At 40.3% G+C, this 25,458-nt stretch overlaps 1 protein-coding gene across 1 annotated transcript; it reads right to left on the bottom strand.

The window, feature by feature from the left end:
* Positions 1-14: 14 nt before the first annotated feature.
* Positions 15-25,449, bottom strand: LOC139116182 (uncharacterized). The gene is made up of 3 exons (XM_070678737.1): positions 25,218-25,449; positions 2,853-3,026; positions 15-944 (listed from the first exon to the last, which is right to left on the bottom strand). Exons 1-3 carry the CDS (start codon positions 25,276-25,278, stop codon positions 493-495), a joined length of 687 nt encoding a protein of 228 aa, XP_070534838.1. The 5' UTR covers positions 25,279-25,449; the 3' UTR covers positions 15-492.
* Positions 25,450-25,458: the final 9 nt, after the last annotated feature.

The raw sequence follows: 25,458 nt of genomic DNA, 5'->3' as shown, positions 1-25,458 counted from the left end.
CTTTCTTTGGAGGGGGAGGGGCTTCTTTTTTGATATCTTCCTTCGCAGGTGCCTTTTCCTCCTTCTTTGGTGGGGGAGGTGTGTCTTTCTTCACCTCCTCTTTAACTGGAGGTACTTGATCTTTCTTTAGAGGGGCTTCTTTTTTGATATCTTCCTTTGCAGGTGCCTTTTCCTCCTTCTTTGGTGGGGGAGGTGTGTCTTTCTTCACCTCCTCTTTAACTGGAGGTACTTCCTCTTTCTTTGGAGGGGCTTCTTTTTTGATATCTTCCTTCACAGGTGCCTTTTCCTCCTTCTTTGGTGGGGGAGGTGTGTCTTTCTTCACCTCCTCTTTAACTGGAGGTACTTCCTCTTTCTTTAGAGGGGGAGGGGCTTCTTTTTTGATATCTTCCTTTGCAGGTGCCTTTTCCTCCTTCTTTGGTGGGGGAGGTGTGTCTTTCTTCACCTCCTCTTTAACTGGAGGTACTTCCTCTTTCTTTGGAGGGGCTTCTTTTTTCACCTCTTCTTTAACTGGTGGTACTGCATCTTTCTTTGGAGGGAAGGGGCTTCTTTTTTTATATCTTCCTTCACAGGTGCCTTTTCCTCTTTCTTTGGAGGTTGAGGAGTTTCTTTCTTTACCTCTTCTTTTACAGGTGGTGTTTCTTCTTTTTTCGGTGGGGGAGGTATGTCCTTCTTAGTTTCTTCCTTCACTGGCTCAGGTTCCTTTTTGACTGGTGGTTGGCTTTCTTTCTTGTCTTTGGCAGGTTTTTCATCTTCCTTTGCTTTGCTATCTTTTGGAGTTGGCTCTTTCTTCTTTTCTTTCTGCTTCTCAGGAGGTTTTTTGTCCTTTTGTTTGTCTTCTTTCACAGGTTTAGAATCAGGTTTAGTTTCCTGACTCGTTTCTTCTTCTCTCTTTGGTTTTTGTTTCTTTTTGAGTGGTTGGACAACAAGATCTTCATCTTTGGCACCTTGGAGAAGAAACAAGACTTTACATATTTCTATCACATTCAGCCTTTCAAAACCACACACTGGTAAAATATTTTGAAGGAAATACAGCACAAACTGCAAATAATAAATGTAATCATTGGCAGACTCACAGTGCTGTCGCAAAGTTGTCTGCATTTGGCCCACAACATTAAATGTGAGATTTTAAAACTGACATTCTGTAACATCTTTATTGAGTGATGGGGAAATGGGGAGGACTTGGAGCATGCATATGATATCTTATCTCTTTGCTCATTACTACCTTGGACAAATATTTGAACACAAAATGCGACAAATCACAAATTAATGTTATGAATAGGAAGCATTTCACATGAACTGGCCCGAATTCCCACCTGTGTGACGTAGAACAGGACGGATAAGAAATCCGAATTACCCCTGTTGTACGTCATCAACCGGAACTTTTTCTTGCATGGTACCGTTCATACACTATGCGGGTCGCGACGTAAACATAGACCGATTTGTCGTGATCGATGCCGTGCTCTCATGACATTTTTACAAAAAAGGTGACCCAATAAATCCACACATGGAAACATAAAAGGCATGTCCAGCGAAATTTCTAGTCGCTATTAAAACTATAGCTGTTATCGGGAATCGAATGGGGATACCGCCCCTAATACCGCCGATCCAGCCACGTCGCCTCGTAACGCTCAATGTGGACGTCGTACCTGGCGATCCCGGTTGGCGATAAACCTGAAATCTACACCTCAACGGAAGTTCAACTGAATAAATGAGTACAGTATAATCTTCGGGGAAAGCGACATACAGGCACAAGCATAAAGTCATTCGACTAAAAACGATAAATTTCCTTCATCATACAACAAATTCTGTAAATTCTTGCTCGGAATCAAACCTGTAGCGCGGCGTAAGGCTGTATAGCGAAGACATATCTGTGGAATCCGATGTACTCCGAAAGTTGACTCAGACAACACTCAAAGCAGAGTTTCCGTCAAGTAAAATTAGGATGTACATGTATTACGGGTGAGATATGTGTCACTGCAAACATCAAAGTCCTTAATACGAAAACATTGACGACCGAGATCGGGATTAACGAGTTGACACCGGCATGGCAGAGACCGGTGACGGCAGCGTTGTGGGCATAAACATGCAATGAGGTACACTCTGTGTGTCATCGAACAGAATATTTCGCGCTCGCCACGGTCGTAAACTTGTGTGATATTTTGAAAAGCCACGGAATCTCTGAGAATGAGAATTACTGTTTCGATCGTGTCGTTGCATTTACTTCAAAAATCTATTTGTAAATATTCTGAATAACTCTGAATACTATGGCTATCCGTCGCTAGTACGATGAAAGTTATGTCCACCATGCACCGTACCGTACGCGGCGTACCGATGGCCGACTTGCCTTGGCATCGGTACAGCGCGAGACAATGATTGACAGGTGCACGTGACAGAATCCGTATGTCTGGTTGGTGGAGATACCATTTCATGTAGCAAATTTCAGCTTGATGGGATTTATGAATGAAAGTATCTCCTGGGTGACGGGCCGCTTTACTCTTTAAATGAAAGTAATCCGCGTAAGTAAAACACAAATAGCGACGAAATTAATGCAATTTGTTACGATAATTTGATCCATTCACATCAAAAGAAAAATAAGAAGATGTTCATGTGATAAATATATAATCCCATGGTATTTTTCTCTGTTTGACGTCATCGTATACTCGTGTTTTTCGCGGAGCCGCACAACTTCTCGCCTTCGGCTCGAAGTTGAACGGCTCCGCGAAAAACACTCGTATACGATGACGTCAAACAGAGAAAAATACCATGGGATTATATATAAGAATATCAATACTGGTAGAGTATCTGAAACAGTAAACATATTGCTTTATATCTTGCAATAGTTTCTTACTTACCAATTAACTGTTTGAAATCTACAACATCAAAGTAATATGCCGCTGCAGCTGCCGCCACAACAACTACCACCACAGCTAGAACAATGTATAATCCACTGCCACCAGATGATGATGCTGATGCTGATGATGACGACGACGATGATTTTGATGATGACTTCTTACTTTTCGGTGATTCTGTACAAGATAAGGAAAGAGAAAATACAGTACACTGTTACTATACATTTTGGCTCAATTTGCCTTCTATTCTGACAAAGTAACTGCTTTCTGTATTTCCTTATATACACAAATATGCAGTATTTCTGAAGTATTCTTTTGTATACATTCAAGCAGAATACACATGGTGCACATATACACACCAGTACTTGGGATACAAACATTTTATTAACCCTTTTCCTGCCGAGCGCCCTTGTCCGTTATCCTGCCAAGTGAGTAGAAAACGGCCCCTTTTCCGTGCCTGCAAAAGATTGGCTCTCCTGCACGTTATCCTGCCAGGCATTTTGGTAGAAACGCCCATTTTCAGGGTAGTTTTAGCCCTACTTATACGTGTTAGACTTCGATAATCTCACATGCCCTTAGACAGGGGAAGGAGCTCAAGGGTTACTGCAGAAAAAATTTGAGGTCACCGGCTTTGTTTGCCCCTGGGAGTGCATCATTTTATTGCCGTTTCATGTTATTTTTTCGGAAATAAACTCCTTCAGTATTGCGCACGTCCGCTAGGCACAAACATCAGCTCACTCGTCTGTTAGTCAGAGACCCTGGGGGGGTCGTGCTAGGGGTGCAGCAGCACCGGCAAACCTGTCCTGTTTCCCCAGGGTAGGGTCAATTGAATACGTACCTTCAACGACTTGGCAGTGTAGCACAAAAACTATGCTTTTGCCTTTGTATTAACGACATGGCTGAGCCATTGAAGCACAGCTTCACGTAGTTTGACCAGCTCATTTGGGAGTTGGCTTACTAGTGTTACCGTTCATTAACGACTTAATCGAGTGGTCCTCAGTCAGGTACGGTTTTGTACCGTTATGGCTTGGGCTGCAGCTAACTAGTGATAACCAGTCACTACACCCAAGTCATCAGTCTCACTTTTGCGATGCACGGGTACAACGCAATATGCCTCCATTGTTCTAGCCATCGACGTGTCCACATGCCTGACGGCCATTGTACTACTAGCTGGTTTGCATAACAAAAGCAGTCCCTGCTAAGTGCAGGCGGTATCCCGTAGCATTGACCTCATGTCCCCTTTGAATTCTCCGTACGCAAACAGCGTACGTACAGTTACCAATGCGTCGGCAAGAGGAAACGTTTGCCTGCAAACCAGAGCCAATACTTCGGACGATGGAATAAATAGAAAATCCAAAGCCACGTCCATTGAATGGCACGGCCAAGGCGGTGAAGGAAGTTGCCTGGCTTGAACTTGCAGAGCTGAAGCCCATCTTAGTACGTTGGACACCAGTTTGTAATGGTATTTCCGAGTCGTTCATATCCGTTCCATCGGAGGAACAAGTCAAGCCGTCCCGTCAAAAATATGTTCTCATTTTCAGTCACGCACAACTGAATAAGTGACTTTCGTCTCGCACCATCGGCACCATCTGCCAAGTCGTTTGCAAGAGGTAGCCTTCTAGATTAGCATTGCCGAGTTGGTCAAGTTCGGCAGCAATCTCTATAGTGCCAGGCAGCCAAGTACGTCCAACTCCGCCAGAAAACGTCACCATGCTATCCTGCCAAGTCCGCTAAAAAGCGGTAAAAAAAACCCAGCCCCCCCTCGGGTGTGGGGGACTGGCGGACAGGTTTCTGCACCTTTCCTGTCTATCGACTCCCTGCGAACCCATTTCGAGGGGAAAAGGCGTTCCTTGTCAGAAAACCTCTCCTCGGATGACCCTAAACGCACAGGGGATAGCAAAACGTAGTACCGTCGACTTGGCAGGAAAGGGGGTACCCAAAAAGGGCCTGATTTCCACCAGGTTGGTAGAATAACGGTCACCTGGCTACACCGAATTTCGAGCGGATTTCACTGACTTGGCAGGAAAAGGGTTAAAGAATATGTGCTTGCAAAATGTTGCTGTGAGTGTTAGTATCACAATTCTCTCTGAAGAAATCTCTCCATTTCACCATTACTTTAGATAGAAATGAAATCACTATCCTTTTTATATTTGATGCATAAAATGAATGGCATAATCTCCATGTATAATTAAGCAATAACCCCCGCCGCAGGAGGGTATACACGAGATTTGGTACAATGCGCGACATATAGCACGAGCCGATAGGCGAGTGCTATATGGAGCGAATTGTACCAAAATCGAGTGTATACCCTCCTGCGAAGGGGGTTATTGCTATTATATTATATCAACTTGCGTGTCTTTGTTGTCTTACTTGGGTATTTTCATCACTCTAAGCCCCAAATGCAGAAAACGGACAGCTGAGAGATTGAACGTCGGAAATTCTGCGCCCGAGAGCGAGCATTTTTATAAGTCGGGATTACGTATAGGCAAACAGTATCCTACGGAAAAATACGCATTACATTCATATCGACATTGCATTTTATTCGCATGCAACACGAACATAAATACCTGCTGCAGTCGCACAGAAAATGGGTCAAGAGTTCACATCAAAAGAAAAAAGTAACAATTTTTTTCGTAAATTTACATAAGAACAATAGTCCTGGCTTTTTTGGCATACTAAAAATAGATTTGTCTCATTCTGTACCGCATACGCGTATACAGCAAAGTTCACGGTGCGCTATGTCGCCCCAATATTTGTGTGCATCACACTCCGAATGTGCTGCTTCAGAGATGTCTTTCATCATGTATCCAAACTTATTTACACCGAGAGGTGAGTTACAGACCCACACTTTATCTGTGTATCAAAATTCGGTCGTCGGTCTTTCATACAAAGTGGACTGTTTAGGTTTTTCTCGAGGGTCTACGGTTTAGATAGTACGTTCAAATGCACCGACCTGGCAATTTTCGAAAATGCCGGTTTAGGGGCCCGTTTTACCACCGCTATCAGTGCTAAAACAGTATTTTAGCATCGGTGGAATGCAGCTCTCGTCCAATCAGAATGGCGCATGGTAGCATGATATAATATAATAAACTATAATCAACATATTGCAGATTTGTCAGTATCTCTTGAATCTCTTGCAGTTTATTTGAAGGCTCCTTATCACACATTCAATGAATGGTATTTGAGTTCCTGTGAATATTCAGTAGCACATTGCATGGACAGATCCCATTGATATCTTCCTAAATGCATTTTCTAAACTTGTCCTTGCTTTCTTCTATGTTACTCTAAACAGCTTGGTCACATGTCATTCAGTGATTTGCCAACACTGATGAACAAATTACAAGGGTATATTTCAAGGCTATTAAGTATTATTGAACAACTAGTTACATCTTAATGGATTTCTCAGCATACACTATAGATGTTAATTGTTTCTGTCAATAATAATACATGTACTGCAATGATCCTTAATAGTATTGAGTGTGGAGTACCACAGGTGTCTGTTTTGAGCCCTACGTTATTTTCACTGTTTATTATTGACATAGCTCATTCAGCCACCTTTTTTCTGAATTCCACTTGTTTGCTGATGTCACAAATCTGTTTCACACATTCTGCTGAAAATCACATTGATATCAACCTCAATCACTTGGATTTACAATCGAGAACAGTGAAAGATTGGTACAATGCGAAGAAACTCACCACAAATTGTGTCAATACTAAATACATCTTGTTTAAAAGCATTGAACGGAACCATAGCCCTTGGAGGATCACACCATTTATATCTTATTGAAAAAGTTGAAGCTACTTCATTTGTTGAAATTATATTAAACATGCATCTCACATGGTCTCATATTGAAATGTTAAAATCCACAGTCAGGGAAAAAGTCGGTATTGTTTTCAAACTCAGGCAATATTACATACAACAGTATACTATATTGTTGTTTTTTATCTACAAAGCTTTAATCCAGCCTCACATAACATATGTTCTAGACATGTGGGGAATCACATATCAATCACATCTAACTGATATTCACATATCACAGAAAATGGCAGTAAGAGCTGTAACTTTTAGTGAATTTACAGCTCTGTCTTCTCATTCAATAGCGTACTCAACCACTGCATCAAAGTTGATCACTTCATGAGAATTACATGATTACATTTGCATACTGATGGTTTGCATTGTTTGTATAGGTACATCAATATTACATTTGTGCCTTTAGATTTGCAGGTACATTCATACATGTATTTCTACTCTAGGCAAACTGAGCATCAAACAAGAGATAGATTAAGAACAGCTGAAAATATCTTGTGGAAGGGTTTTGATGGTAGGCATTCTGCAAAATCTCTGATGTGACACTATGATTGTCTTTTTCTGATGTAATGCGTCTCAGTTACAGATATTTGGTCTCTCCATTTTTTGAAATACTTTTCTGATCTACCACTTATGTTGCTCATTTTTAGCTTTTTAAATAAATAAAATTTTCACCATCCTCTTTCTGTGAAAACCAAAAATTAATTTTTCCCCATGGTGGAGTTAACACAGGGATGGTGGCCATTTTTAATTTCAAATATTGGTAAACATAAAGGTAACTTTTCTCTCTAGTTACAAAATTTCCATTTTGACCCCTGATTTTTGTTGTAGATTTTAAACAAGAATGGTTGAAAGTTTCACTGAGGAAAGTTTGAGCAAAACTTTAAGTCTTCATTTTTATTTACAATATACCAAGAAAACATTTCTCATGAGGAATGAGATGTGACTTTGGATCTGAAATACATTTTACCATAGACCCTCCACAAAACTACTTCATTCATACAGGCTGTAATCTTTATTTATGCAAATTATCATCCATTGAGACATGTTCTTTATGGCTTTAAGTTATACTTATACCAGAGGTCAGCAGGTTATCGATAGAATCTTCATCCATTCAACCTTAAGGGTCTGGTGAAATGGTCCCGTTCATGTGACTGAATATCTTGCAGGGGGTCAATACTATTACACTCGCAACATAATTGCAACCTAAAAGTACGCAGAAGTGTTAATTTTTTTGATATTTCTATGCGCGGCTTTCATGGGGTCATTTTGCGACACTCAGGTCACGCCCGCAGCGGGGATCATGGTTGGCCGTCTGTGACGTCACAGGTGTGTTCATTTACATCGAATAGCGGTCCAACGTCGCCTTATCTTTGCCCGGTATCCGCTAACAAAACAGCCTCAGTGTTCGTGCTGCCCATTCGCCACGTTCGTTCGCCAATGCGAATCGAAATCCGAAGTGGCGAAAAAAATCTTTCCTAATTCGCCACAGTGGTGAAGCTGATTTTTGTTTAAGAAATATGGTAAAATAAAGAACAACGTGGGTTTTTTAGTCTTTTGTTTAATCTGTGCTTCTCTCTCGGCGATTCACAAAAACTGTGTCTACTTCCGTATTATTGCGTTCTTTCCGTCGTACATATTTGCAATCGAGCCAAGTCTCGCGAGAGATTTGACGTCATGTAGTCTGGTGTACAACATGCATACATGGCTCTCGCGAGAATTGAAACTTGACACACGCAATCGAGCCCTCGCGATAAATTTGACGTCATTTTGTCTAGTGTACAGCAGGCATAGGAACGCTCGCTCGTGAGAATTGAAACTTTTGCTATACATAGCAGACATAAGCATTTTAATCGAGGCAACAAGGTTCGGTGTTGCAGTTGATTTACATTGCGGTTTAGATGTCCTGTGTTGTGCATTGTAATTCCATGTTGCGGTCGATTTGCATCGCGGTCCAGTCCTAGTGGTCCGGTATTCCCCCTTGTTCTTCAATGTAATCGCCGTCCCAACGACGCGTCCGGTCGATTTGTATCAGGGAGGACTCTACCTCCATGATTTGTATCGCGATCTCTACGTTCCGTGTTGTTGTTCGTTTTAATGGTAGTCTCAACGTTCAGTGTTGCTGTTCATGCAGCTGATTTGCATCGCGGTCCCAACCTTCCGTGTTGTAGTTCATTTTAATCACGGTCCCATTTACGTTTTAAGTTACTGTCGATTTGCATTGCGGTCCAGACGTTCCGTGTTGTAGACTAGTGCATTTTATAAGTGGCAGTCACAACGTTCAGTGTTGGTGTTCATGCAGTTGATTTGCATTACGGTCCCAACCTTCTGTGTAGCGAGTAGCGAGGCAGGCTCAGCCGAGGGACCGTGGCCGATCGTACGAACCAGAAGAGACAAGCACATTATGGTTCAAACACTCAACACTGAAAAAGTTTACAGTTGAGCCGTTCATGTTCTTGCCGCTGTCACAGCCACCAAAAGAACAACGTCTTCCCATAGTGAAGGAGGACGCTGTCCTGATCATGTAAGCGGAAACCGTAGAAGTTACCCCCGTGGAGAGCTTACAGAGGTGTGAAATACTTTACTTTATCCATTATGAGATACGGAGTCGGGCGAACTTCGGAAAGCCGAATCGACTGGAGAGGCTCGGGGGACACACCCACATTGCATTTTTCTTTTGCCATATTTCATAATGACGCGCGCTAAACGAAAAAAGAAATGAATGTAACTGTTTTATAGACCATCAACTGTATTTTTTGTGATTTTGCAACATGGGCATTTCACCAGACCTTTAAGGGTTACCGACTACCTGGACGAGTTGATTTTTTGATGTTTTATTTTTGAAATTTCTAGGGAGTCACCAGCAATGATCATTCAAATGTAGTGGAGAATGTTCTGAGGTGTTATCAAATTTATTCCAAACTTTAGCAAGACAAATTAACTCCATTGTACTGATGTCGATAACATGCTGGGGTTTGGGATATTCAACAGCCCTGCATCATCTCCATGGTAACATTTTCAATGGAGAACTAACCCTCAGTACAGATGTTATATGAATTAAACACAGGTGGAATTTCAAATTCATAAAAGCGTTACCAAGACAACAAACACAGTGCATCTTTTCTGTTTGGCTTAACCTGTTCAGCCCATTTCATTGTGAATAGTTCAATGGTTTAAATTAGAACCTAACCATGGTGGTGAAACAGTTATGTATCACCAAGTTACTTGTCTATTCGTATAATTTTAAGTAAAATGCAGCGATGCTTTTTAGAGAGATGGTATTGTACCTTCAATCAGCTTATCTGGATAATGATTATTCCAAAGCTGACAATATTATCATTCTAGAATACACAGGGAAGGTGATATCACCATACCAGGATGTAACATATGTATACACGTATCAGCAGCTATGAACAGCCCTTACTGGCATGATATTTCTCTCACGTTAGGTACACTACAGGACTGATGTTTAAAGTTGTATCCACCTACTGAGATGTAAACTCACTTGTACATCAAATACAAGTATATAAATAACACTGCCTGGCTGCTATCATACAGTACAGTCCACGCAGAACCTGTCATTGTGCTGGCATTTTGCGAGCACAATGCCAGCACTCTTAGCGCATTATGCCAGCACAATCAGGTGTGAAGTGCCAGCATTTTAGGAGCACGTGCGAGCACTTTACGGGCACTGTGCGCGCACTGAACAAAATGTGCCAGCACAATGCGGGTATTGAACTAAAAAAATGTGCACGCTGAGGTAGTTGTCGGTGACAACATTGCTACACTTGCCTAACTGAAATAGCGGCGGCTGGGAGTAACTGAATAATCTTGAGTCATAAAACAGCTCCAAACTCTCTTTGTCTGCCTAAGGCAACTCTTAATCTTAGTCGTAAACAGGTCACAGTAAGATATTATCACATGGGTACAGTATGCGTAGAGCTCCGAAGAAATCTACCTCAAACTCTGCTGGACCTCGACACTAGACCTCACGGATCGTGGTCTAAGGTTGGAACACGGACCTGTAGACCGTGGTTGGACGTGCTTTGTGAAAAATTGCAACAAGTGAACATTATTGTGGCCATTTACAATAAATAAGTTCATGACACGTATCAGTAATATCATAGGCACAGACCACATTGTTATGCAATATGCCAGGGGAATTTGCCGTAGAGTAGACATCGTAAATGAGCTGAAGCATGATGGCGAAACCTGATACATAGAAGCACCAGATTGTAAACCATTTTATATTAGGGAGGGTGAAGAATAACAAGTTTTGAATTGTTGCCCGGTCAATTTGTTGTATTTGAAATAACGCATCCTTTTTACACAGGTAAGGAAAGAGAGAGAGACCAGGAAATAACAACTAGCATCGAAATAAAATTTGTTTTTGAAATCAACAGCTTGTATTTTTGTCCTGAACTTTTACGATTACACGAACGACTTTGCTCTGGATCCGACTGTCAATAGTAGACACAGCAGTTAGCAATATGGAGTCACTATCATACTGAAGTAAAAGTAAAGTCAGCGGTGATGTCGTAGGAAAATGCAAGTGTTTTCATTGGCTTACTGATTTTTCTTGCAAATTCTGCCGTGTTTGTCACCAAAAAAATCGGACTGAAGTTTCGAATGTAGCCGAATCGGCGAACCATTTTGCTGAGATGCTAAGTCAGAGTTTTGTAGAGGGACCGTGGTCCATGGATGTCACGTACAAAAATACATCCGCGATCTGTCCGGTGCGGGTCCATTTTCAAAAATATCTGAGCCATCACGCATGCACTGTGTTGAAAGAGGGTCAGTAGTACACTCTACGACTAATCCAGGCACTGAGATGCCAGAATGTGAAACGAGAAAACCTTGTTCCAAAATGACCTATAAGTCGCGAAAGTGTCCAGACTGCAAACTGCATGCCCTGTCCGATCGGGCATTCCAAGCAAATATGGCTACCGCTAAGCCCGAATCTGCCTCTGTAGTCATCGTGTAAAATACAATTCTAGGTTTCGGTGAATTAAAGCAGGCGGCTTTATCCGACCGGGAAATATGACGACAGAAGTTCTGAACATTTATACAGGTCCTGTATTGTATTATGATGTACCGTCCCTCCACAGTTTGTAGAAAGTTAAAAGCATAACATTTTTACCTATATCGATGCGATACATACTATAGAACTAAATCTGAGACGCTTTCTGTCAGTTTTGGGATGCTGGTCTTCACAGCAACTTGCGTCTATCGGCTTTAAAAAACGTTAAAAATTTTCGGAGTTTTTTTTAGACTCGTGTCGATATACTGTCTCCTGCGTGAACGTCCTTTGACCCGAACTGCGACCTTTGTTTCATGACGAGTCAAACATACATTGAAATGTAAATGTACCAAAATTTACAAATTGAAGTAACTTGACTGAACTTATTTCGTGGTCAACATGTATTTGACGTTCAGAAGTGACAGATAATAAACGTGAATAATTCCATTTTGTCGAATTGAAAGCCCTCTGTGGGACCGTGGTTCGACAACATGTATTTGACGTTCAGAAGTGACAGATAATAAACGTGAATAATTCCATTTTGTCGAATTGAAAGCCCTCTGTGGGACCGTGGTCCGACAAAGTCCCATGGAGCATAATGCTTCGAGGAATTGCCTGCTATTCTTGGAAACTGCTGGTTTCCATAGCGACCATGCGACGTGTAGACCATTGACTGTTGACCGATGCGGTCTTGTAGAATAAAACATTTTACATGCCGAACTTTCACTTTGAACCAAAGATTCGAGTCATATAAAATGATGGAAATAGCAAAAAATACCTCAAAAGTTGTCATTGTCGGTGTAAAAACGCACCATACATTTTCCCATACATATCCAGGCTATATACTGTCAACGTTATTCAATTCTGCAAACTCAAAGACGACGAACATGTACTTCAATAAATCGCATAACCCGTGGAGAATGTGTCATAAACAATACATTTCCAGAAGTTCTCCGTATGTGAAAATTGGTGTCATACATCTCCGCGTTAGCGCCCCGCCCAAAACCTTTTATTGCAGTTTTAATTAGGTGTAATATTCAGACAATCGCCGGTTCTGAGTTTTCACTTTTTAGGGGGTGGAAATAAAAACATAACCTTTGAAATCCTTGTGTGAGTCTCATTTATTCCAAACTTTTATTCGTAATTCTTCTTCAAAATTTGGTGGCCCTTAAAAGGCCAACTTGTTATGTGGCACATTAACTTTATTTTCTTTTAGTTTTTGAATAGTCAAATGCATTGACGACATTTAAAACTGCGTCAAACAACGATTTAATCGCAAGTATTTTTAAATCGTACCGACTGTAACACAAACCTCGGAAAGTTAGAGATTTTTTTGGTGCTGATGTATCCGTGGATCAAGGCTGATACCAGCATGCGGTATTATCAAAAAACATCCAATGTCGGTATGCGGTACGTTGTTTCTACAAGTAGTGATTATACGTCTGCTTTACTTCAACACTAAAATGTGACTTTCTTTGACACGTTGATGAGAGAAGCGACATCGTTCTTTCGTTATGACTACCCATTGCACTGAAGTTATGACTGAAGTTGGCAGTGTTTCAGCGTGGTTGAGTTCATCTAAACAATAACCCAGGTGCAGATTCGAAACATTAAGTTCATGGATTTATGATTCCTTCAAAAAAGTACGGAATTAATTTTGTAAAAAAGTATATTTATTCCTTTAAAAGTGTTTCCGAACTTGATAGTATACACAGCTATGTGATCGCAATTATTTAAACAATCATGCCGACGCGAATCTGTACTGTAAATTGTTGCATACTTCGATGACCTTTGTGACCCATCGCCTGATCATGCTGATTAGTGCGTAGACGCTATTGAATAGGCTGAGGACAATGTCTGCTCTGGGTGGCGATTGCAATCCACGTCAAGTCTTCAAGGTCATCTGGACGACAGTGTAGCAAAATTTGACGTGTTTCCCGGGCAACTCTTCCCGTTTCGGCCCCAAGCTTTTGTTCACAATGTAACCAGGAAAGTTCGTTCTTCTGGTACCTCAATGTATACTTATTCGATGTGGAGGGAATGTCGTCGCCCGAACGACTGTCTGTCACAAAATAAAACGACACTGAAGACCTGTGGTGACGTAATAGACTTCACTGTGATATACTAATAACGTTCAGAGTAGGAGTACGATTTTGAACACACCGCACCGAGCATATTTTACTGAGTTTGATTTGATCAACGTAAAACACGACATGAAAAAGACATATTTTTCTGCAGCAATAGTTGGGGGCAGGAAACATTTGAAATTCGGTTCGTCAGGTGTCGACTCGAACGGAAAATACTATCAGAAACTGGCACAATGTTTTAGTTTTCGTCACTAAAAAGTTGGGGTTGGAACAGTTTTAGAACATCGGACTTTTTTGGCATGGTATTGTCTGACGTTATCACAAAAAAGACGTGATATTTTTTCAAGATTTTTGGCCCCAATTTCATTGGGAGTGCATGGGAACAATTTTGAATATTGGACCTTATCGGGTATTAGCTCATATGAAAAATATAAGCAGAAGCCGTATTTTTTTCGGTAGTATTTGCTTTCAGATGGTCGTAATGACCCGGGAAACAAATTTCAATGTTCGACTTCATCGTGAAGCACCGGTGGCGATGAAAAATACGCGGCGTCGTTGTAGTTTGTATGATTGCGTTGGCAGTATGATGATCATGACTTTCTCTACATCGACTACCATGTTGTCCATTTAATTTTTCGTACGGAATATCCGAGGAACGTATCAAAACTTCATGGAAATTTTCCTGTCGCAACTTAGATAATGGTTCGACCAACGTGTACTGTCGCGCGACCTTTCACCCTCTGTAAACATCGGCATGATCGGCAAGAAAGCAAAACGTCGAGCGCTGTCGCCCAAAACGAATATTTTGTTTTCATGTCTGTTGAGAAAATTCAAGTTATTACTAACGAACATGGTCAGTTTACTCCACTCACATTATTCATTTTATTTTGCCACTAATAGTGATAGTTGGCTAGAAAAATGCTGATAGAGACGTTCGGCTTGTGAAATCATTGAAATTTACGAGGACAGGTTTACGAGGCAGAACCTCAGTCGCGATTTTCAGTTCAATCGTTCCGTACTTCGAAAGGAAAAACCAAACCATATAAGAGTATGCGTCTTGTAGAATTTTGGTCTTTCCAGGCGTCACACAAAACAACCTCACCTGCATGTACATACCGGTAATATCATTGTGATAGACGGACCGTGATTACTGTATATCGAGAAAGTATGACGCGCTACAGGGGATTAAGCAACGAAACGTTATTTCTGACCTCCTTGCATGGCATAAACATGATAATGTGAACCGAAAATAAGTGTCATGATTACGATTAGGCATGAAAAAGAGGAAGAAAGCCGTGAAACTGTCACAGAAGTTCAGCTTTTTAGTTCTAAATCGTCTTTTTTGACAATTGAAAAAAGAATATGAGCTCGTATAGACTAGAGTGATTCAAGTTAACAGGCATTCACTTCTGCCATGATAGATCGTCTTTCTGTTATAAAGTACACATTTTGAAAAATAGAAAACAGATCGAGAATTTTTATTGTTGTGTTGACTTGTCTTCTACGATGCGTTACGGTCATGGCAACAACTTACGTGTACATATCGTCACCATCACAGCCTCAGTCAGTTTCTTCAACACCACTTCTCACGACCAGTGATGTCATCTTTATTGAGAAATTCGATAATTTTCTATCGGACTCGAACTTCACAGCATACCAAGTCAGAGAAACAATTTCACAGTAACAGATCATGCATTGTACGTAAAGCGTTTTCACTTTACCCCCGGCCTAAAATCGTACTAGTATTAGTAAATGACACTAAACGTCGCAACTCCCACCCAATCAGCAATAGGTCAAAGTTTGACTGAGCCGATAAGGACAAAAACCACGCACTACAGTAGTCACTTGTACGTCCACTTGTTGCAATTTTTGTCACAAGAATGAAACTCCAACTTACATTCACATGCAACAGCGTTCAACTCAGCCATACATTCAAGGTCAAGGTGTGAATGGGGCTCACATTGCAACAATGCCCGCACAGTGACGATGCGCGAATCGTGCCCGCACACTGCGGGCACACTGCACTTTATCTGCCCGCATACTGCTGGCAATGATGCTCGTTTCGTGCGCGCACAATGCACTTTTTATGCGGGCATTGTTCCCGCACCAGTGACGGGTTCTGCGTGGACTGCTATCATAACATTAAACCCTTCATAACAATAGACATTGGTATATCAAATTCCATGATACTAATTTGGAAAGCTGTTTTAACAGTTTTGAAGACATTACAGAAATACTGATAATCAATAGAGCTGGTATGAGGGTTGCTTTGACCACCACAGCTGTCAAATAAAAATACTGACATGTTGATTATGTAAATGACATTTTCTTTGACCTTTCAATGTTTGATATTTAAATAAGTAAATATTCTATATTTGTATGATGTTTGACATTTAAATTATTCATTGACATACGGTGCGACTGCAATGACTAACACAGAGCTTTGCAGCAGCAGCAACAATACTGCTATGGAGTCATGCCACAGACACCAATGATCTTTTTATCAAGTAATAGACACTGGATCAACTATTATGGTCACACCTGTCCTGTGTAATTGTTCACTATTGTTCTAAACAATGAGGCTTGATCTATTGTACAAATACAATAGGGTAGGAGAGTGAAATATGATGATATTACAAATGCACTTTGGGTGAACAGCTGATATTAGCAAATACATGTATTGGATTACAGAATCTATAAATTGTATGATGGGTTTTAATACTAGTAGCGCTTTTGTGATAATGTTACAACATTCGTAAGATTGTTCATAATCATCTGTTGCTTGGAAACAAGTGTACTTTCACAGACATGGTGATCTATGCAAATAATTTGCTCACCTGTATTGTTAGCCCCTACATTTCTAGTGCTGGCTAAAATATCAAACATGAATTCAATATTTAGTGCAGTTAATATTTAATACAGTTTATTTAGTTTTAACAAAATTACCATAGTTTACATTCATCGAAACGTCGTCTTTGATAAACTGATAAAGTTGTTGCAATGAATCTAATGGTAAACTAAAAGTTCATAAAGCTCTAGTCAGTAAAATATCCTACACACTAAACACTTTTGCTATTATCTTTTTGCTTTCACCTCCTTGATAAATTGCTTGGATATTTTGATACTATTTTGATTGCCTTAATGACTGGAAGGCATCAATTACTCACACTCTATTCATGCTTATAAAAATGAATGTAAATACTGACTCCACAATCAAATGTACTTTTACAGATTCTACAAGATATATTTGTACTCTTTCCAGCACATCCGTCAAATTTTAATTATGACTTTTGCAAGTCAGTTTGAATTTAAAGGGAAAATACCCTATTTAAATCAAGTAATGGAAGAACTTCCTTGATCAAACAATCTATATCTGAGTGGATAGGGTCCCTGAGGGCTTGCCTTGGTCTTATCTCTGTATTCCCTGATTTTTTTATACACATAATACAAAGGATAGACATGAAGCCTATAGCCTATGTCATGACCTTGTACAGGCACACTCAGTGTTCTACTTTGTTGAAAATCAGAAAACTAAGATTTCAATAAAATGTTTTCCTCATTTCTCATTGAAGGTCAGCACAACCACGACATAACTAGGCAAACAATTAATGTATGTGCCCTGGAAGTGAAATGTTGGTGTTCAACACTATTTACAAATCAATCTTCTTGATGAGGGACAATGACAGTAATACATGTATGCTATTGAAAGTTAAATAGGTGTTGTATTTGCTGATCAACTTATACCATTCACACAAATTTTCTTTTTAATGGAATACAATCTTGTTTGCTCAAACTAATTGTGTCTGCTTATTTGAGTTTAATCACGGTTACTGGACTCACACCATCGTTTAGTGTAAAAACATAGACAGTGGAAGAGGCACGCAGACGCCTTCACATAAAACTGAGCAGTATATGCGTTCAAGAACTGCAATTTCTAAGCAATTTATTGTGAATTTTAGAAATGATGCATTCTCCAATTGATTTTCACTTGGTTTCAGTTTGTATAAATCTTTGAATTCTGAAATCAAATTATTTATTGATTTCTTGTTTAAATGAGAAAAATTTATAATGGCATAATAATAACAATGATAATATAATTTGACCCTTTTGAACAGTCCTGGTAATTGATATTTCACATTGTATTTAGAGAAATAATCATTTTGTTATGTTATCATCACCTGTGTCAGAGTGGTTTCACCATTCTGAAGCCAAGGTCATTAACAATGCCACACTAAAGTAGATGTGTTTTTAGTTCCACAATTTTACTTATTTCAACAACTCTTATAATCGCATTATATGCAATAGCACAGTATTTTCTTAATTTTTTAAAGAAAAACTTAGTGTGCTGTGAAGAAAGCTGAGTATGCAAATGAATAGAATATCCTGGGTAGCTAGACCATGATAGTGAATAAGTACAGTTACTTTTAAAGAAGTTATATTTGATCAAGAATATTGTCAATATAACCTTTTTCCCTACTGCTGTACTATCGAACTTGCACACAAATATGTCATTTCATATCTTATTGCAAGCATGGAGCAAGAAACGTTTCTTGTTCCATGTTGCAAGAAACCACAAAAACAAGTAATTCAGACAATGCCAACATGCAAATGTACTGAGAAAATATTCATTAGACCAATAAACAGAAAGGTTGTTGTTCCAACTTATCAAAGCTTATAAACTGTGAATGAGGTAGAGGTGGATTCAAAGAACAACAGATTACCATCCAGCCGTGGGAAGAACACAGTCCAGATCTATCCACTGTGGGGTAAAGTAATCATGCCCTAACCATGGAGCTTATCATGCTTCTAAATCCATGCCTTCATCATGCATGCTACCCAGACAGTATTAATAAGCTCATTATTGAGTTTTCTCACTGTTTTCTCTATCAGTTCCTCTCTTTTTCTTCATCACAGTCCCTCTGTGGATATAGGGACTGTGTCTTCATGCTTAGACTGATCGGAGTAAATAAGATAAACGGTTATATAATCTAACCTAGCCTCTTATAAACCCTTTATTCATTTTACACCCATTACAAGGACGTTTATCTCTCATATACACATCTTGTAATTAATTAGTCAACACAACTAATTACGCTAATCCGTGGACTTATCAGAGATTTTACGGGTTGGTCAACATCGCGAAAGATAGGAAAGGTTACTAAAACGGGAAGGTAAGAAGCTCTCCTGAAATGTTTTCAGAAATTACTAAATTGCTGCCATTCATGACCATTAATCCAAACTTTACTGCAGCCAATGTATTTCGATGGCCGAGGGGAGCCAGCTACTCTAATTTCAAACGTGTATATGGTCGCGAACAGTGCAAACCCTACCAGTGCCTTGCGTGCAGTTCATGGCATGAGGACGTCCGTAAAGCAGGAAGTCGGAAGTTGAAACCTTTGACCTTTACGTTGTTTATAAGTGGGCAAACTTGTAAACATATTTCCCAGGGACAAGTCTGATTTTGACTGGGGTCAAAGTTCGTGTGGTTAAGAGTTGTTCTCTCAATCGGGTGGTGTTGCCAAGGTTTGCATGGGTTTTGTCAGTCATTTAGTTTAGCTGTGCGTTCTCGATAATTTTGCTGTATTTTTCTCGAAACATGGGAAATTCGTTTAAGTTTTAAGAAACATTAATTTCTCTATGACAGGAATGTTCTAGCTTGTTGTATCCTCGAATTAAATCGGCCGATTTTCTTTGATACAGTTATTTATGTGGTTTGGAGAAATCTTTAGGGCGGCGTCAGATAACAAGTGGAATGAGACAACATTTCGTTCATGTAAGGAAATCATATAGCAAGTACTTCTTGCGCTGGTGCAAACTCTACGAAATATTATGATATCAAAGATGTTTGCAATGTTTACAAGGTTTCCTGTCTAAATTCGCGGAAATCATCAAGAATATCTAAAAAATGCTACACGTAATTATGACTACATTTTGTATATGTAGAGGTGTTGTTTGCCGTTCCGAACGTCTGTTTTAAACGTACGCGAAGTCTTGTTATCATGTGACAAAGACACTTCCCGAGCTGATGATGGAACGTAATTACTTGCAACTAAACTTCTCTATAACGATATGTTACCGGCAGACATGGAGGTAATAGCGAGTGAATAGAAATGACGGTGACTGGTTTAAAAAATTCAAAGTGCTGGCAAAAATTCTCACTTGCTTCTTAACGTAGTGGCCGACATCATCGGTGATGTCAGTTTGTGTTCAGAAGTTGCGAGGTCACCGCTGACGTGACTTTAGTGACGGGCTGCCCTGAGCCTTGCCCATCGCTTGTACGCCAGAAAAAAGAACGGTCTGCAAGTAGTCATGTCGGAAAAAAGCTGGAAAAACGGCGATAGTTTGGTGATTTTTGAGCGGATTTCTGGTCGTGGTAGGCCCCTAATAACCAAGCTGTTGATGAGTGTTGGCAATTGCAATTTGGGTGGAAACGTTTCGAAATATCGACGAACAAAGTTGCGACAAGCGTGCTGTCGGGCAGAACATGGACGTTCCCATGGCTGTGGTGCAAAAAACGTAAAAGTCAAAACAAGCCGTAAAAGGCAGAAATCCCGTCCGAAAATCCACAGCTAGCCTAACAGTACAAAAGAAGTTTTATAGCCCGTCCGCCGCTTCTTTCGGGAAGTGTACACGAACAGCATAAGGCGCCATTGAAAATCGATGAATTCCTTAGACTAGTAGCGACCATAGAGCTGGGAACTAGCTCCATGTAGCGACCAACTCTCTTTTATTAGGCGAAAAAAGTAACCGGCGAGATTAACTCTTTGACGCCGTAGAGTCATTCTAGTCATGAGCTTGGTTGCTACCATATATCAGAAAACAACCGACTTTGACGTCAAAGGCCTGTTGCTGGTACGTAGTTTGAGACAGAAAATAACGATATGTTACCGGCAGACATGGATTTAATAGCGAGTGCAGAGAAATGACGGTGACTGGATTAAAATTCATATATAGTGCTGGCAAAAATTCTCCAGTGCGTGCTGCTGCTAATGTGTCACCATTGTGCCTTGAATCACGACACGGTTTGTAAATTATACTTGGTATATACACTCCCGGAAAACGACGACGTGAAACACATCTATATAATTTTGTTGAAAAGCTCATAAAATGGCCACTCCGGCGATCTTTTTCTGCTTGGTCGGTCGATACTTTCTGGGTGGCATTTGTTACATGGAGCAGGGCCATGTCTGCTTGGCTATGTATGAATTTGGCGCTTGGCAACGAAAAGCGTGCGCGTTTTCAGCGTTCCTTTCGATCCAACTTCCCGTTTTTTTTGAATAATGAGCAGAGTTTGTTTGAGCATATCATGAATATATAAGCGTCCACTAGGTTTACGGACGTCCTCGGGACACGTTTCCCAAGATCTTATACCTTCTCCTTTTTCATTTACATCTCTATCTTTGCAATGTTGACCAACTCTTGATAAGTCCACGGATTAGCATAATTAGTTGTGTTGACTAATTAATTACAAGATGTGTATATGAGAGATAAACGTCCTTGTAATGTATGTAAAATGAATAAAGGGTTAAGAGGCTAGGTTAGATTATATAACCGTTTATTTTATTTACTCCGATCAGTCAGAGCATGAAGACACAGTCCCTATATCCATAGAGGGACTGTGATGAAGAAAAGGAGAGGAACTGATAGAGAAAACAGTGAGAAAACTCAATAATAGGCTTATTAATACTGTCTGGGTAGCCTGTGCCTTCATCATGCATTATAGACCCTAGAACTCAGAAAGAGACAGTGTTTCAATATGCATGCACCATGGACGTAAAAAATAGATATCCATGCATGCACCTACTGTGGTCGGTTCATGCTCTAACCTATTTCAATATTGACATGTAACACACCATTGTACCATTAACAATATTTTTTCCTAATTAACGAGAATTGAACCTTTGATAATTCTTGCACATGTAGTTTTCACCAACAGATTAATTCACATTGAGCTAGTTATAATTAGTAGCTCTATGTTTTCCTGAGCGTCAGCGTCAGCTACTCCACATACTACAAGTGGTATTTACACTAGCTACCATTTGAACTGTCACCTTCAAGATTGAAACAAATACACCATCAGACTTAGCTCTGCATGGCAGGGCTGTGTGTTACCGGCGTTACACGGCCTCCCACCACAGCCCTGCAGACTGATATAGAAAGAACCGCTGGTCCACCTGCAGAAACACGGCGGGCAGTTTATCCGCCGAAAACAGCCGATTTTGAATCCAAAACTTGCATTGATCTTCGTTTTCGAGCACACCCACCTCGCCTGGGTACACGATGTGCCCAGCCGCGCTTGTAACCTCACGCAAAGCCTAATTTTCACTCTCTATGCGAGGGAAGCATTCGTAACCGCCGCCATTGTTATTGTCATTCAACCCATGAGCACTCGGGCGAAAACCAGCCTTGCTAACAAAAGAGCATCGCGATGTTGCACACTGTAATAAATATCATTTCTAACCACCACTCAGCTATGTACAATCTACGATGATTATTTTCTATTGACAAAATAATTTTCTTTTTCTCTTCAGCATTTTATATATTTCACAATTTTCTCTTGTTCCACTCCTCTCAGAACGTCGACTTTAGAAGCTCTATATCGCGCGATGCTCTTTTGTTAGCAAGGCTGGTTTTCGCCCGAGTGCTCATGGGTTGAATGACAATAACAATGGCGGCGGTTACGAATGCTTCCCTCGCATAGAGAGTGAAAATTAGGCTTTGCGGAGTTTACAAGCGCAGCTGGGCACATCGTGTACCCAGGCGAGGGGGTGTGCTCGAAAACGAAGATCAATGCAAGTTTTGGATTCAAAATCGGCTGTTTTCGGCGGATAAACTGCCCGCCGTGTTTCAGCAGGTGGACCAGCGGTTCTTTCTATATCAGTCTGCAGGGCTGTGGTGGGAGGCCGTGTAACGCCGGTAACACACAGCCCTGCCATGCAGAGCTACATCAGACTATGGTCAGGCCATGGGGTGAAAAATTTATAATCCACATCTATCCGTAAGATTATCATATGATTTGATGCCTGGACAATAGGTAGTAAGTAAAACTTTCATATCTCATGTTATTCCTATGTCACAGCTACCATATATGCCTACCAGCATAACATTGTAATCTGTCTGTTTGTCTTATGTCTACAGCCTGTTGTTGGAGAGGCATTCAGAACACACACAGCAAGTAATGTCACATGCATGCATGGGCCTGGAGGACACTGCACCATGCTTCAAGCTTGTCACGTGTATCATGCGTATGTCTAGTGTGTATTTTAACAGTGAAGGTCACACGTTACATAACGTGACTTTGTGTGCAAGATCTCTTATGTCCTTACTGGGAGCAAGATCCTCAATCACACCACTCTAAATCCTAATATGTTACAAAATTGACTGACATATTTGAGAAAATAAATTCTCCGGAGGGTTATACAAACGCTGATCTGTCAATACCACACATTCATTCACCATTTCATAATGGGGTTGAGGTAGATTCCACCTGAACGATGACAGGACACATTTGCCACAATACATTCCTTTTGGTTGAAGGGTTTCCACTACAGAAATTCCTAAAAATACCACAGCTCATGTGATTTAAGCAATTTATGAGATTTTCTTTATCCCTTTGTCAATAGAACATTGGTATTTTCTCTCACAGCTGTGACAAATTAAATTCACACATTGTGCACATTGCAGCTATCTGATCTCTGTTTCCTGGTTAATAATGGATACAAAGTAGCAAAGATACTGCCCACAATGTACAAAAATAGTCCTCCTGCCTGTTTCAATTAATCCTCTTTAGCTATAATCCACAAAAATTACTTTACAATGGACGAATGTATGCACAAAATGTAAACATTGCTTTCACTTTGGTATTCCCAAATATAATACAACATTTAACAAGCCTTATAATCGATATGTTTAAATTACCTCAGTGTATCAGTATCAATCTACTACAAATAGTTGCTGATAGCTTTCTGTATTGAATAAAACTGCTGTTGCTGAACAAATAAACCATGTGTATTAAGTAGCAGCACTGGCATATTACTATGACACTATCTGCAGAACTACATTAGTTCCATTCAATTTTATGAAGAATACGGACACATACATTTTTGCGAACTCAAGGAAACGTCAAAATTCTCATATGCTGTATCCTCATGTAAGTTATCAGAACTTTGGGCTTACACTTTACAGGATTCAATAGACAATGTGGCTTTTCACCTTGAAACTCTATTCTATTGTTATGCTAATTTTAAAGATAACACAATAAGCTGAACAATACAAATGATGTGGATACCTGGTCAATGCTCTTCCTGACATGTCTGATCATTTTCCTTGCATGAGACAAAATTAATGCCATTCACATTTACAGTACTGAAGAACACATTGTTCTGTATTTTATAATTAAAGGTTAAGCATAATCTCTTAGTACACTAATGAATCTCATTAATTAAAAGAGACTATTATGGCCATATAAATGTATGAAAAATTTACTTATTTTATGCAATATAGCGATAGCTTGCTCCACATGTGTTATGGACGGTGTGAAGTTTTGAATAGGGCCATCTCCTGTCTCAAGGCACAGTTATTGTCTCAAGGTCTCAGTATGACAGTAAGGAACTCGAAATCACAAGATCACATTGGACATGATAGACGCTTGATTACATAACTATGTATACACTCTGAGAGCTGACGTGGACTAATTCTTCATGCACGACAGTTCAATGACTTCACCTATTCACGAACTCTTTTGTCAAAGCGGTGCCAATGCAACGTTGTCTGGGAAATCTATAGGCGTCAAAAATCACTGTAAAAAGATCAACTGATCTATTGAAAAATACATCACCTTGGGGCTTGAGTGCTCGTGCAATGTTACTCGATAAAGATGTGTGCAAACAAACGTTGCGATTTAACCTGTGTCTGCGGCTGAATTACCATAAGTTACATTCATTGTCGGGGTAATTCTCAACTATGATTAATGTAGGTCTTTAAAATAAGGGGACTTGTAATTTGGTGCTTGTGACATTTAGACGCCATGCGTTTACTGTCTGAACCACACTACGTTATTAAAGTTTTGTACCGTCGAAATATGACACTCAGTTGAGGAGCGTGGCAGCAACGGGTAAAGTGATTCCATTCATTGCCACTTTTTGGAAGGCATGGATCACAGTAGCTTAGTAGGGAAAGTTTCCACGTTGGCACTTATCGTTTCTTGAGTTCGAACTTGCTACAAACCGGACGTCCGCACAACAGAACTAGAAAACGAGCCTAGATTGATGCCGCGGAGATATACGCACTCTGCAGTTTACAGAAAGAATAAGACAATGCTGGACGGCATGTTGCTGTGTGTTTAAGTATGTTCCAGAATCCGGAAGTTATGGAAGTAGCAGGCACACACACATCACTCATGATATGCATGCTGCACTGAAGCCTAGGTCTCGGTGGAGTGAAATCATTCTTACCTTTCGCGCTGCTGCCATTCTTTTGCCTGATATTCCTCTTCCTCGACTTACTCGACTCCATATTGTTCTATGGATTGATGCGCGCACAGTGATGTGTACGTGTTGTGTTGGGCGTTCCGATCAAGAAAGTGTCTGACCCAGCTGGCTAGGCTGCTTCTAAGTCGAGCTAGGTTCAGGTACTGCGCTTATGATCTGGAAGTAGACAAGCTTGCTGGCTCCTTGGTCCTACATGGCGACCTCA

The sequence above is a fragment of the Ptychodera flava genome, chromosome 17 (assembly GCF_041260155.1).
Source record: "Ptychodera flava strain L36383 chromosome 17, AS_Pfla_20210202, whole genome shotgun sequence".
Classification (NCBI taxonomy): domain Eukaryota; kingdom Metazoa; phylum Hemichordata; class Enteropneusta; family Ptychoderidae; genus Ptychodera; species Ptychodera flava.
This window is presented reverse-complemented; position numbering and strand designations above follow the sequence as displayed.

What these genes read in the sequence shown, in the direction of transcription:
- LOC139116182 (XM_070678737.1), bottom strand. Translation starts at nt 25,278, where the DNA reads ATGGAGTCGAGTAAGTCGAGGAAGAGGAATATCAGGCAAAAGAATGGC. An exon ending in GAATGGCAGCAGCGCGAAAG is followed by an intron (nt 3,027 to 25,217) that starts GTAAGAATGATT and finishes TATCTTGTACAG; the next exon opens with AATCACCGAAAAGTAAGAAG. An exon ending in AGATTTCAAACAGTTAATTG is followed by an intron (nt 945 to 2,852) that starts GTAAGTAAGAAA and finishes TTCTTCTCCAAG; the next exon opens with GTGCCAAAGATGAAGATCTT.